General features: G+C 62.9%; 2 protein-coding genes across 2 annotated transcripts; one reads left to right on the forward strand and one right to left on the reverse strand.

Moving 5' to 3' along the window:
- Positions 1-121: 121 nt before the first annotated feature.
- GC (GC vitamin D binding protein) lies at positions 122-4,564 on the forward strand. Its single transcript, XM_056489071.1, has 12 exons — positions 122-303; positions 1,336-1,405; positions 1,828-1,960; positions 2,085-2,296; positions 2,431-2,563; positions 2,676-2,770; positions 3,003-3,132; positions 3,221-3,423; positions 3,683-3,815; positions 3,911-4,008; positions 4,141-4,273; positions 4,353-4,564. The coding sequence occupies exons 1-12, from the start codon at positions 195-197 to the stop codon at positions 4,404-4,406; spliced, it is 1,503 nt and encodes a 500-aa protein (XP_056345046.1). The 5' UTR covers positions 122-194; the 3' UTR covers positions 4,407-4,564.
- A 3,174-nt stretch (positions 4,565-7,738) lies between these two features.
- BTC (betacellulin) lies at positions 7,739-12,236 on the reverse strand. The gene is made up of 5 exons (XM_056489669.1): positions 12,122-12,236; positions 9,418-9,513; positions 8,679-8,796; positions 8,393-8,539; positions 7,739-8,044 (listed from the first exon to the last, which is right to left on the reverse strand). Exons 1-5 carry the CDS (start codon positions 12,192-12,194, stop codon positions 7,939-7,941), a joined length of 540 nt encoding a protein of 179 aa, XP_056345644.1. The 5' UTR covers positions 12,195-12,236; the 3' UTR covers positions 7,739-7,938.
- Between the last annotated feature and the right edge of the window lie 1,518 nt (positions 12,237-13,754).

Consider the following 13,754-nt stretch of genomic DNA (forward strand, 5'->3'; position numbering starts at 1 on the left):
CTCCTCTTGTCCTTCACGTTGCTCCCAGCATCCTCCACAGACCCCGAGCTTTCAGGGCCACCCATCCCTGTTTTCCCAAGTTAATGATTTAAACCAGGTGGATTTCTGAGGCAGCCAGGCCCCAGGCAGCAGGCCAAGGATGCTTGCCCTCTGGGATTAATGATTCTCCCGGCTGCCCCCATAAAAACGCCGGGATGGGGCTCCCGGCGCCGCTTCCCGGCAGGATGAGAGGAGCCAGCTCCACCATGAGGGCAGCTCTGGCCCTGCTGCTGCTCCTGGCTGCTGCAGATGCCCTGCACCGAGGTAAGGGTGTGATCCTGGTGCTCTGCTGGCCCCTGGGATGGGGGCACGGGGCTCTTCCAGCGGTTTTTGGGGGGCTCCCCTCTCCCAGGCTGCAGCCAAACTGCTGGGCAGGACCAGGAGGAAAGGGAAGGGCTGGGATGATGGTTTCGTGTCCAGGGTGCCACTTTGGGTGATGCTGGAGGAGGAGGGAGGGGAAGAAGACAGAGCTGCAGGGATCAACTCTTTCTAAAGAAAAATGTGATTTCCTGACCGCCCTGACAATCATTCCTCTGTAAAACTCACCCCTTGATGGAAACGATCCCTTTGCTGCATTCTCAGCTCCACAGGGAATCACCCACCTGCCAAAAAACACCTACAGCTTACCTGTCCCCCATGGCTTTATAGATGTGAGCAGAAATGCTGCGTTCCTGCCAGGACAGAGACCTCCCTTCCCCATGGCTGCCCCTTTTCTGGCAGCCCCTGCCTTCACCCTCCCCTTCCATTCCCACCAGGGCGATGTGACCCTCAGGGCCATGGCCCAAACCCCTGGGTTTTGTGGAGGTGACCGTGCCCCACACTGCAATCCCAGGAAACACCAGTATCAGTGTTTACCCTGCTGGTGCCAAAGTCTGACCCCACAGATTCTGTAACACAAATTGATCGCGTTTTTCCAGGGATGACAGCATTGCTGGGAATGTTTCCACTGCTGGCTGCTCCGTGGACCTGCCCCAGAGCTCCCAGCCCTGCCAGAAAAACCAACCCCACATGTTCCATACTCAAAAACTGCCATGTGATTTACCCGTGGCTCTCCCAGCTCCAGAGTTTTCTCCCTGCCCCTTTCCCTGGCTGCAGAGCTGGGGCAGCAGCCTGGATACCAGGAATGCTTCTCCCACAACAGCTGTGCCAACATCTCCCCAGGGACCTCCAAATCCTACTTGGAAAAAGGAAAAATGGAGTGTAAAAACGAGCAAACCTCAAGTGAATAGAGTGTTCTGTGGTGGCAGAGCATTCCTTGCTCCCTACTCACAATTCCTCCTTCTCCTGCACTTTCAGGGAAAGCTTATGTCCGGGAGAAAGTCTGCCAGGAGTACAGGACGCTGGGAAAGGAGAACTTCCGAACCCTGTAGGTGCCTCCTGCTGCTGGTGCTTGACACCTGAACCAAGAGCAGAAAGCTGTAAACAGAAATCTTGGGAAAGGGAAGATGGATTCAGTTCATCAAAAAGGGGAGATGCAATCTCCCTGGACTCTGATCGCTTTTAGCAGGAGAAAAGTTTGATTCATCGTTGAATTCCTCAAAACCAATTAAGCACCTAAATAATTAAGAATTCTAGCAGAGCTGACACATAGTGCCCTGTAAGTGGCAGCCCCCAGCCTGGAAGCTGTTCCAGGTCTTTCCTGGCTGCTTTCCAAGGAATATGCTGTTATTTCTCGCAGTACCACAGCCAGCACTGTAAAACCCATTTAGGCAGAACGGTGCTGTGCCATGAGTTTGATTGAAGATAAAGGCTCACCCGGCTCTCCCTGTCCTTGCTCCCTGCTCCCAGGACCATCATTGACAACAGCAGGAAATACTCCAACGGCACCTTCGAGGAGATCAGCCACCTCGTCCGGGACATCGTCTCCCTGGCTGAGAAGTGCTGTGCCCCCGGGGCTGACCCCTCCTGCTACGATGCTGGGGTGAGACTGGCCAGGAACGGGTGCTGGGCCCCAAACGGGAGCTGGGATGGGATGGGATGGGATGGGATGGGATGGGATGGGATGGGATGGGATGGGATGGCCGTAACTCCTCCCTGTCCCGCAGTCCACGGCGCTGTCCACCAAGTCCTGCCGGGCGGACTCTCCCTTCCCGGCGCACCCCGGCACGGCCGAGTGCTGCGCCCAGGCGGGGCTGGAGAGGAAGCTGTGCCTGGCTGCCCTCAGGCACCCGCCCCAGCCGCTGCCCCGCTACCTGCAGCCCTCCGACAAGGAGCTCTGCCAGGCCTTCCGCCAGGACCCCCGGGAATTCGCCGACCGGTGAGCGCGGCGGGGAGAGCATCCCGGCTGGGGGCTGCTGCCTGGAGAGGGCTCCCTTCCCTAACACCCCCAAACCCCGCTCGTGCTCCCGGTCCCCTGATCCCAGGGGTCTCCTCGTCCCGTCTCTGCCGCAGGTTTCTCTATGAGTACTCCAGCAGCTACAGCCAGGCTCCCCTGCCTGTGCTCGTGGGCTCCACCAGGACCTTCCTCTCCATGGTCTCCACCTGCTGCATCTCCTCTGCACCCACTCCCTGCTTCCTGAAGGAGGTGAGGCCCTCTGGAGCGCTGGGCTGGCCCCATCCTCACTCCCCGGGCAGCCAGGCAAGCCCTGTGCTAATGGCCCTGGAAGAGGAGGACATTTCCATCCTCTTTGTGGCAGAAAATGGAGCGGAAAGCCCTCTCCCTACTCACCCTGACGTCGAACCGCATCTGCTCCCGCTTCTCGGCCTATGGGAAGGACAAAGTCAGCTTCAGGTAGGAGGCAGACGGCCTCTCCATCCTGGGACGGGGCTGGGCTGGGAGAGGGTTCCTCTCTCCTGCTGCAGGTCCCGTTGGCAGGCAGCACTCACAAACACGAGCTGTAATTCCGCTGTCAGTCCCCGGAGCTGCTCCCTGCGCTCCCCATCCCCTCCCTCCCACCCTCCTGCTCGGAGCTGCCCCTGGGAAGGGGGATCCCCCCGAGCCCCACACACCCTGTGCTCCCCAGCTACCTGACCTCGCTGGCTCAGAAGGTTCCCAGCGCTTCCTTCGAGGAGCTTCTGCCCCTGGCCGAGGACGCTGCCGAGCTCTCTGCCCAGTGCTGCGACTCGCTGGCCGAGGACTGCATGCAGAAGAAGGTAGGGGGGGCTGGAGCCCGTCCCAAAGCAGCTCCTGGGTCCCAGCAGGAGCTCAGGGACCTGCCCGTGCCCTGCTGCCTCTCTGCAGCTGCTGGAGCACACCGGCAAAGTCTGCACGGCGCTGTCGGGCCGGGACGGGCGCTTCGCCGACTGCTGCAGGGGCAAAAACCTGATGGAAAACCATTTCTGCATCCTGGCCATGCTGCCAGCGCCGGCCCCCCAGCTGCCAAAGCCGTATGAGCCCAGCAACAAGGAGCTGTGTGGCAAGGAGGGGGCTCTGCACGCCACCAGGTGAGCGGGACCCACGGCAGCCGGGGTGCAGTCGTGGATCAGAACCATTTAAGTTGGAAAAAGATCCCCAAGATCATCGAGTCCAACATGTCCCTGACCCCCTTAGGTCACTATGGGGATAACCAGGGGAACACCCCCAATTCTCTCAGGGGAATTTGTGCCACCGGGCAGCCCCAGGGGCTGCACAAAGATGCCAAAAGCTGCCCCAATGCCGTTCTGAGCACTGAAAACCCGCGTGGCCGCTCGTTTCCCGCTGCAGGTTCCTGTTCGAGCTGGCACGGAGGCAGCCCTGCATCCCTGATTCCGTCCTCGCCAAGCTCTACGACTCCTCCGGGAAACTCCGGGAGGGATGCTGCTCCACCAAGGACCCCTCCGTCTGCTGGGACTGCAAGGTGAGCGCTCTGGGGGCTCCTCCTGCTCGCCCTCACCGCACCAAAGCCCCGCAGAGGCTTTTCCCAGCCTGGTGACTCCCACCCTCTGCCCCCAGCGCAAGCGGATAGCAGCAGAGCTGTTCCCCTTCCTGGAAAAGGCCCACCAGCTCTGCGGGCTGTACCACAGGCTGCCCTTCCTCGAGTTCAAGAAGAGGTAAGCCTTTGCTTAAAAAAAACCCGCCTGGATCGCTGGGTGCGAGCAGAATTCCTCCAAACCGCTGGCGGTGCCAAGCGCGCCTCCCCAAAACGGGCGCGGGTCGGGAATGGCGCTGTTCCCACGCCGCAGGCTGCGGGAAACGCTGGCGCAGGCGGAGCCCGAGGCCGGCCCGGAGCACCTGGAGCAGCTCCTGGAGCAGCGAGTGTCCTTCGCCTCCACCTGCTGCCTGCCCGACGCTCCCCCGCTGCTCTGCGCTGCCAAGGTACGGCCGCACCCGTCCCCTCCTGCCCCCGGCCCGACCCGCTCCGGGGCTGCCCCTCGCCTCTTCCCTCCTTCCCCAGGTGAGCTCCGAGCTGGGACAGGTGTGCAACGAGGAGTCCTGCCTGCTGGGATAGCGCCCGGAGCCGGCGGCCGGGATCGCTGCTCCCGGAGCGCGCAGCGGTGGGAAACGGGAGCAGCGGGAGCCCGGCAGATGGAAGGTGCCGCCGAGCCCGCAGCTCCCTGCCTCCCTCCCAACCCTGCAGCCAAAATAAAGACGATGCGAGTCCCCTCAGCGCTGCTGGGAAGGCTTTGTGCACCCCGGGGGCGGCGGGAGGGCGGGAGAGCTCCCAGCCCTGACACCGGGAGCTGGAGCTCTAAAGAACTGAGCAAAACCGGGGAAAACACTCCTCAAATGCCCCCAAAGACAGCGGTCTGTGGGAATTGGGGTACTCAGCTGCCTGGAAGCAACAGCCCATCACGAGAGGGGGACCTGAGCACCCCCAGCCCCCACCTGCCCCTGTGAGCCCTCCCAGCACGGGGTGGTTTGGGGATGCTGCAGGCGAAGAAGCCCCAGGTTGGGATACAGGAGGATGGCAAAGCCAGCCCAGGAAACAACAGGAAAATCCCCCGAGGCCAAATGTGGAAGCTCTGTGTACAAGGAGCACAGCGAGGGAAGCAGATAAGGACACCTGGGTGCACAGAGATGAACCAGAGTGATAAAACAGCCAAACCCAAGAAGAACTCCCTGTTCAGGCCGGCTCATCCCTTTTCTGGGGAGCATTGGCAGCCCCTGGGTCACTGCTGACCTTCCCTGTAGTGTGAGAAACAGGATGGATTCGGCTGGCACAGTCCCTGTCCATCTCCTACCTGAGCCCTTCTTATTTTGGGGAACACAGCTAGACAGAAAGGACAGCTTGGTTTTAGTTTGGTTTTTTTCCCTTGAGGATCCCACTGACCTGGGACTGGACCTGCTGCACCGGAGCAGCAAAAACACTGATGCCAAGGCACTGGATCCACCCACTTCCCTCATGTTACATCCTGCCTTTGGCTTTTATTTTCCAAAACATTAACTCCCATTTTTTATATCTATTTCTAGTTGTTTCCAGTTAATAAGTTTGGTTTCAGCCTGTTCTGTTGGGGTGAGTGACCCACATCTCATTCCTGCACCCAGGGTCACATCCTTCCCATTCTGGATAGGCAGGGTAAGGCCTGACAATTCCAGTGACCTTTGGAGATGCCAAGGAAAACTGGAGAAATGCCATTAAGGCAGCCCAGGACATCTCTGCCAGGTGACACCATCACTGCTTATAGGGGGGAAAAGCCACCCTGGTTTTTGCTGTTTAAAACCACACAAATCATAATCCTCTTACTAAAACCAGATTCCTTGGAAAGGTCAGGCTGCTCCTGCCTGATGCCAGCCAGCATCACCTCCCCAGGGATTTCATCCTGTCCTTGCCAGCCTGGGCATAAAACAGTTGGCTTTTCCACTCTGTTGCACCAGGGATTTTTATTTGTTTTTTTATAATAATTTTCTTTCCCTGCTCTCCTTCCTCCTGCCCTCAGCACTGTGACACCCACAAGGGATTCACCCCCTGCCTTTTCACCCCACCACCTCTCTAACCCATTTCCAAAAATGTAGAGGAAGCAGCAAAGCTCCTGACTTAGTTGTGTGGGGTTTTTTAAGTCCCCAGCCTTGTTGCTCAGCACAACACAGCCTAGGAACTCATCGGGTTAAAGCAGGAATTCAGTGGCAATGCAGGAATTCCAGGGTGGCATCCAGGGAAGCATCACTTCTTTACAACCAGGGGATGTAGGGCTGCTGTGGGAAAAGCCCAAGGAGAATTACTCGGGGCACTGAAAACCCAGCACTGAATAAAACAGCCCCAACATTTACCTGGCCAGTGCTCCGTGAAGCATTATAGAAAGACAAAGTATTTGTTTTATCCACCCCTGAGACCTGCAGGGCTAGCTGATCTCCCAGTGCCTGCTTTTCCCAGCCCTTTCTGGCCAGCAGCATCCCAGCCATCAAATTCAACCAACCAAAAAAACCAGACAGGAAAAAGGCTCGTACCTCCTTTTGATTTTATTCGTCTCTCAGATCGTGTACAGCACATTCCCAAAAGGAACAGCAAGCCTTTTTCTCTTGGCTTCACTCCCCACAGGCGCAGCCTGGGGCTAAACAGCCGCTTTTATAGGGGGAATCAGCTCACAGGTGCTGCTGGTGCCGCTCAGCTCTCACCAGGGCTTCCAGCAGCTGCATGGAATCTAGAACCCACTTCCCCATCCTGGACGCTGGTGAGGTGGTTTTGACACTCAAGAACCGTCCCTAGGCACCTCAGGGCCGTGCTCCCTGCCCGGGCGGTGGGATGAGCCCTCCACAGCCCCGTGGCATCGCTGGGCACCGGCACCTCCCGAGGGACCGCCACCGCCCCCCGTGTCCACTGGAGTCACTGTCGCACCGACCGGGGCCTCTGCTGTCACCACGGCACGCTTTGAGCTGAAAAAGAAGGTTTGCAGTCACAGCAGGGCTTCACACAGCCCCGGAGCCACCCCAAGCCCCTGTGGCAGAGCCTGGCGCTGGCAGCTCCGGCTGCCAGGCATCCATCCAGCCGCGAGGATGACCCCGGGCAGGAACAAAGGGCTGGAACTCAGTGTGCAAACCAGTGTTCCCAGCAGCCGCTCCCACACTCACCAGTTCGAGTCTCTGCCCACGGCAGTGCCGGGCTGGAGGGGTCTGTCCTGCCCGGGCAGAGGATCCCGCCGGTGCCCGCGCCGGGAGAGCGGAGCCCGCGGGCAGGAGGGTCCCCGGGAGCTGGGAGCTGGGAATTGGGAGCTGCAGAGGACCCGCCGTACCCCATCTCCCGCGGTACAGCGTGGGAGGCACCAGGGACTGCGTCCCGGGATGATGCTGCTCCCCCGCAGAGGGTCCGTGCCCAAACCCACGGGGAGCCCAGAGGGTCCCGCACCGACACAAACCATCACCGGCGGCTGCCCGGGCAGGGTCCGGACCGCAGCTCCGGGCAGCGCCTTCCTAACCCGCAGCGCGGGGAGACGGGAGCCAACAGCCCCGGTTCACCCAGTTCTGCCCCGGTTCCCATCTGTTTTCTATCAGTTTTGCCCCCGGGACACCGAGGCGTCCCGTCGGGAACCGGGAGGACGCCGGGGGACGCTGGGTTCGGCTCGGTCCCTGCGGCAATGGGAGCAGCACCAGCAGTCCGGGGTCCCGAACCCGGCAGAGCCCCTTGGAGCCGGGAGCGGCCCCGGGAGCGGCACCGGGAGCGGCCCCGGGAGCGGCCCCGGGAGCGGCCCCGGGAGCGGCACCGGGAGCGGGACGGAGGCGCCGCGGTCGTGGCGCCCTCGCGTGGCCACCGCGGGTATCGCAGCCCCCGCCGCGCAGTGTCGCCGTCTGGCGGCCGCGGTTCGGTATCGCAGCCCCCGCGCCCCAAGGACATCGGCGACACGGGGACACCTTTCCGTCACCCCTTTATTCAAACCCCGCACGTTTGAGCCCTCGCCCGTGGAGCCAGCCGCTGCTGCCGTCCGGGACCCGCCCGCAGGTACCGGGAGCTCCTGCGGAGCGAGCGGAGCCCGTCCGCCTCGGCGCCCCCCCCAGCGCGGGGCTCCGGTCACACCGGCTCGGTCTCGCCCCCCCGCTGCCCTGCACCTTCACGCGATGCCCGTTTCCCGCACATCTTCACTTCTGGAAGGTGAATCCTTGTTCAACGTTTCCATCTCTTCTGCCTTTCTCTTCCTACGCTGCCTCCGACAGTGGCTTGATAGAGGGAGAAAGTCATTAAAAAAAACCCAAAACAAAACAACAACAAAAAACCCACAAAAACAAACAAATAAAAAAACCCTAAAAAAAACCCAAAAAACCCCGAAAAACCAGAAAGAGGCAGCAGGGGACATGCCAGTGATGCCCCTCCCTCTCCCTCCGCTTTTACCCCGCAGAAGATCCATATGGGATCACACCCGGTTTCCAGCCCCAGAGGAATGTCCCAGGCACCTCCCAACACCTGCGGGACCACGTCCCACTGGGGCAGCACCAGTTCGACCTGCCTGGAGCCGGGGGAGCTGGGCAGGATTTGCTCCCTCCTCCCCTCCCTTCCCGCCCACGTACTGACTGCAGAGGCAGATGCCGACAATGAGGATGATGAGGGTGACTATGGCGACGATCAGGGAGATGATGACGATCTGGCCCTGGTCCCCTCGCAGGTAGAACAGATCCACCTTCTCGCAGCGAGACCCGATGTAGCCTCGCTCGCACCTGCCCGGCGACACAGGGGAGGCACAGGGCGGTCCCAAAAGCTGCCGTGGTGCCCGTGCCCCGCTCCTGCCGCTCTCCCGGGGAGGACGGGCGCAGCATCCCGCGCCGTGCCACCCGTGTCCCCGCCGCGGTGACTTACACGCACGCCGGCGCCTGCTCGGCCACGAGGAAGCGGCACCTCCCTTTGACACAGTAGTGCTGGTACTCCTCCGGGCACCGCGTGAAGTGGCTCTGCCGCTTCAGCTGCGTCCCGTTCCCTGCCGGTGACCGCCACGAGGATTCGCTCAGAGGGGCGGCAGCTCTGCCCAGAGGCAGCAGCATCCCGCGGCAGCTCCGAGCCCGGCCGGCTGCCACCAGCTGCCACCAGCTGCCACCAGCTGCCACCAGCTGCCAGCCGGGTGTCCTTGGCTCCCCAGCCCAGGGATGCCACACGGCTACTCCAGACAAAACACCCGCTCGCCCGCCATCCTCGCCTGCTCCCCCGCTCCCTCCCAAGCCCCCGGCCCCCCCGAGCGCCCTGCAGCCCCCCCACCTGTGCATCCCCCCCTTACCTGTGCATCCCCCCTCCTTACGTGTGCATCCCCCCCTTACCTGTGCATCCCCCCCTACCTGTGCATCCCCCCCTTACCTGTGCATCCCCCCCTTACCTGTGCATCCCCCCCCTACCTGTGCATCCCCCCTCCTTACCTGTGCATCCCCCCTTACCTGTGCATCCCCCCTTACCTGTGCATCCCCCCCTTACCTGTGCATCCCCCCCTTACCTGTGCATCCCTCCCTTACCTGTGCATCCCTCCCTTACCTGTGCATCCCCCCCCCTACCTGTGCATCCCCCCCCTACCTGTGCATCCCCCCCTTACCTGTGCATCCCCCCCCCTTACCTGTGCATCCCCCGGCCGTGCCGCAGCCGAGCCCCTCCGTGCCGTGCCCGGCCGTGACGTTGGTGTCGGCGCCCACGCAGCTGAAGAACGCCAAACCTGGAAAGCAGAGGAGGTGGCTCAGAGGGGGACCCAAACACCCCCCACGGGGACAGGGAGGGCTCTGGCAGTGGGCTCTGCAGCTGCGCCCAGGGCCCCCCTCCGCTGGCAGCATCAGCTTTTCCCCAGGGCCGGGAGAAGGGAAAGCCGGGCCCCGCCTGCTGCCCCCACCCACCAACGCCCCAGCACGGAGGTCTGGGAGCCAGCCTGGTGGGGCTTGGACCACACAGCCCAGCCAGCTGCTCCTCTGCCCAGGGAGGATGCAGGGAGGGACCCCTAGAGAGATCCGGAATCATGGAATCACTCATTGGTTTGGGCTGGAAGAGACTGTAAAGTTCGTCTTGTTCCAGCCCTGCTGCCATGGGCAGGGACGCCTTCCACTACCCCACGTTTCTCCAAGCCCTGTCCAACTTGGCCTTGGACGTTTCCAGGGATGGGGCAGCCACAGCTTCTCTGGGCAGCCTGTGCCAGAGCCTCCCCACCCTCACAGGGAAGAATTCCTTCCCAATATCTAATCTACACCTGCCCTTTGTCAGTAGGAAGCCGTTCCCCTTTGTCCTGTCACTCCGTGCCCTGTGACAAGTCCCTCTGCGTTCCCGTGGAGCCCCTTTAGGCGCTGCACGGCGCTCCGAGGTCTCCCCGGAGCCCCGCACAGCCCGGGCCGGGAGAGGGGCCAGCCCGCTCCCGCGGCTCCCGGGGCGGGACCGAGAGGCGGCGGAGCCCGGCCCGTCGGCGCGGCGGTAACCGGATCGCCGGCATGCCGGCACTGACTCAGCACGGCCCCGCTCCCCGCCCGGCCCTCCCCAGCCAGCGGGGACAGGTCCTGCCTGGCGGGCAGGGCGCTGGGAGGCTCCCACCGAGGCGGGGCTGCTGCCACCCCAGAGAATGGAGACTTAGCGCAGCCAAACCCTGGCAGCCTCGTCTCCGGCTGCCCGTTTGCCCATCCGGCCCTTGGGCACCTTGGGAACAGCGGTGGGAGCTGCCCGGCCAAGGCTCCGGAGTGCCCCATCCCGGAGCAGGGACATTCCCAGCACACACGTCCCTCCCGGCTATATTTAGCGCTAGCGAGGCGCTGCGGGTGGCAGAGAGCCCGGCGGGGAGCAGAGGAGCCCCCCGTCCCAGCCGGGCCAGCCGCAGGGCGGGAGCCGCCCGCGGGAGCCAGGGATGAGCCACGGGGCGGCTGCACCCCGGGATCCAGCTGCGGGCGGCGGGACTGGGAGGGAGGCTGACCTCACTCCCGGTGACCGAGTTCACAGCTCGGCACGGAAAGATCGCCACCGAGCTGAGCTCCCCGCCCTTATTGCGACCAGATGCGGAGTTCTGGCATCCCGCGGGCTGGCAGCCCCTCGCAGGACCGCCCTGGTGGCAGCGCCAGCTCCAGAGGGAGGGGGGCTGCGCCCACCCGCGGCCGGATCGCGGCGCCCAGAACCTGCAGGTGTGATCATCCTCGTCTCTCTGGTGCACTGGCTCCACTATCTTGGGCTGCACCCTTCCCGGAGAATCCAGAGATAACCCAGGAAAGTATCCCAAACACTGGATTGTTTTGCTGTTAACACCCCCACGCTCTCCCAGGAAAGCCCAGACTGTAGAAGAGCAACCACCCAGGACATTGCCGTGATCTCAGGGGACACACCGGCCCCAAAACAGGTCGGCTGCCCTTGGTTTCCTCCTGCCAGCACAGGTTTGGCAGGTTTTGCCAAGTGCTGTCACCAAAGGGCCAAACCCAAACTGCTCCCTGTGGAGAGACCAGCGCAGGCACTCTCTGCCAGGGAGGGTGTCAGCTGTCCAGCCTGTGTGGTTGTTTCCTGGCAGCCATGAGAAGACACCTGTCTGCAGCTTCCTGCTTCCCAAAAACTTAGGAACTAACACGGGAATGCTCACACACTCGCTGAATAGGTACTGGCCCCTCTGCCCCCGGCATCCCACATTCCCGGCGCTGCCAGGGATGGCTGTGGGTACTCAGCACCCAGGAGCAGTGAACCATCAACAGGTGGTAAAAGCATCCCAGTCCTGCTCCGGGATCCAGCCGGGACATCCTGGCCCCCATGCTGGCCCCAAGCGATTCAGGGGTTCAGAGGTGAGGGAAGCACAGGATTGGGATTGTGGGGAGTTCCAGGATGGGACCTGGGGGCACACGGGGGAGCCCAGGGACAGGACTGGGAAAACACCAGGCTGGGGATGGGATGGGATGGGCTGGGATGGGATTGTTCTGGGGCACAGGGAGTCACTGAGATGTGACAGGAGAAACACCAGGATGAGCACTGGGAGGGGACAGGGCCAGCATCAGCGTGGGGTGTAAGGCGTGGGGAATACAAGGGTTCAGCAGAATGGGACCGGGGAGCAGCAGGACGGGATGGGGGAGCACCAGCACAGGCGGGGGGAGCGCCGGGATGGGATCAGGAGGCGGGTGCGGGACCAACAGTGTGGGACCGGCAAGCAGCGGGACAGAGAGAGGACGGGGCCGGGACAGCGGAGGTGACACCGAGCAGGGACGCGGAGCACCGTGCCGGGGCGGGAAGCAGCGGGCCGGGACGGGGCGGAACACGCTGCCAGCCGCTGGGTGTCCCGGGCCCGGGCAGGTGCGGGGCAGGGGGACGCCCGTGCTTACCGGAGGCCAGGGCCAGGCAGAGCAGCAGGGTACCGGGGCCGCCGCCCGGGGCCGGGGCCGCCGCCGCCTCCATGCGCGCCGCCGCCGCCTGCCCGGTGCCCGGTGCCCGGCAGCTGCGGAGGGGCGGGACGGGGCGGCACCACCGCCCTCCTCCTCCTCCTCCTCCTCCTCCTCCTCCTCCTCCTCCTCCTCCTCCTCCTCCTGCTCCTGCGCCTCCTCCTCCTCCAGCTGCGCGGCTCCCACCCCGCCGCAGCCATCCCTTGGCGGTGTGGCGGTGCCCCCGCGGCGTGTCCCCTCCCGCGTGTCCCCTCCCGGGTGTCCCACCCACCCAGCGTGTCCCACCTCGCACCAGCCACGCCTGGCCTCGTCCTGCCAGGGGCATCAAGCAGATCCTCACCCCCGATCCCTGGGTATTTGGGCAGCGAGAGGGATCCCCCATCCTGCCCCAAGGGTTCCAAGCGGGGCTCCGGGGATCCCCTCTCCAGAGGGACAGAGGGAGTGCGCCCAAGTCCGGCCACACCTCCCCAAAGCATTTATCCCGGGCCAACTTGCTGTGGAAAAGTAGATTTATTATAGCGAGCTATAAGACACCCTCCCAAGGGCCATGGCAGGGAATGACGGCAGCTCCAAATCATTCTGCAAGGGGCTGTGCCTTCGCACAAGCCCTTTGCACGCTGGCCTAGGGGTGTGTGGGAGGATGCTCCTGGTCCCCTGAGTGACATCTTGAGGAGCCCACGAGGTGAAGGTGCCCCCCAGAGCTGCCATGTCCCCTCTTGCCGTCTGGAGTTGCTCAGCAGGGATGCTTTGCCGCGGCCGGCGCTGTCCTGGCTCCGAGGGAAGCCCCAGAGGTTGTCCCGGCAGAGAGGGGCTCGGGCAGGGAGGGGCGGGGGAGCCGCTCCCGGCCCCGCGTCCTGACAGGCGCGAATTACGGTGGAAATGAAAGACTGGAAAGAACGGGTGACCTCAAACCGCAGGCTGGCAACTATTAATGCAAGTGCTGGCAGCCACCCAGCCATGCCATTTGGCCGCTGGCCAGGGGGTGAGCAAGCTCCCTTATTAGCCCTGGCCAGCCAAAAATTCCTGCTGCAAGTTCCAGCACACCGGTGCCGCCGGCCCCTCCGCTCACAGCCCCCCCAGCTCCCTGCCAGCTGCCCCCCAAAAACAGGCAGAGTGTGATAGAACAGAAGGATGGTGCAAAAGCTCTGCTGAGGGCTTGAGCAAGACCAGCAACACTGGCAGCTGGCACCTGGATGTGGCACAGGGCCACCCATGAGGAGCTGGCTTCATCCCGGTGGGGTGGGCAAAAAAATAAAAAATCCTCGTGCCCACCGAAAGAAAAGTTCCCCTCCAGCATCCTTCATATCTGGATAAAACTGGTGGGGAAATGCATTTTAAAGGGATTGTAAAAGAGCCGGAGCCTCGGGGCAGATGTCACCCGAGGAGATGGTTTCCAGTCTCCAGCAGCAGCGGGAAAGGCTGGCAGAAGCCATCCCCAAAAAAGGACCTTTCCCCGGCCATGTCCCAGCTCTGCTGAGCGCGCCCGCGCCGGGAGGACCAGACGGAGGTGACCAGCAGGTGGCAGCTGGAGCCCGAGGCTGGTGGCCCCCAGGGGTGGCCGGGCTCGCCACAGCCC

Source organism: Oenanthe melanoleuca, chromosome 4 (genome assembly GCF_029582105.1).
Source record: "Oenanthe melanoleuca isolate GR-GAL-2019-014 chromosome 4, OMel1.0, whole genome shotgun sequence".
NCBI lineage: Eukaryota > Metazoa > Chordata > Aves > Passeriformes > Muscicapidae > Oenanthe > Oenanthe melanoleuca.

What these genes read in the sequence shown, in the direction of transcription:
- GC (XM_056489071.1), top strand. Translation starts at nt 195, where the DNA reads ATGGGGCTCCCGGCGCCGCTTCCCGGCAGGATGAGAGGAGCCAGCTCC. An exon ending in CCTCCTGCTACGATGCTGGG is followed by an intron (nt 1,961 to 2,084) that starts GTGAGACTGGCC and finishes CCTGTCCCGCAG; the next exon opens with TCCACGGCGCTGTCCACCAA. An exon ending in CTCCCTGCTTCCTGAAGGAG is followed by an intron (nt 2,564 to 2,675) that starts GTGAGGCCCTCT and finishes TCTTTGTGGCAG; the next exon opens with AAAATGGAGCGGAAAGCCCT.
- BTC (XM_056489669.1), bottom strand. Translation starts at nt 12,194, where the DNA reads ATGGAGGCGGCGGCGGCCCCGGCCCCGGGCGGCGGCCCCGGTACCCTG. An exon ending in CACGGCCGGGGGATGCACAG is followed by an intron (nt 8,797 to 9,417) that starts GTAAGGGGGGGG and finishes GGTCACCGGCAG; the next exon opens with GGAACGGGACGCAGCTGAAG. An exon ending in GGCATCTGCCTCTGCAGTCA is followed by an intron (nt 8,045 to 8,392) that starts GTACGTGGGCGG and finishes CCCTCTATCAAG; the next exon opens with CCACTGTCGGAGGCAGCGTA.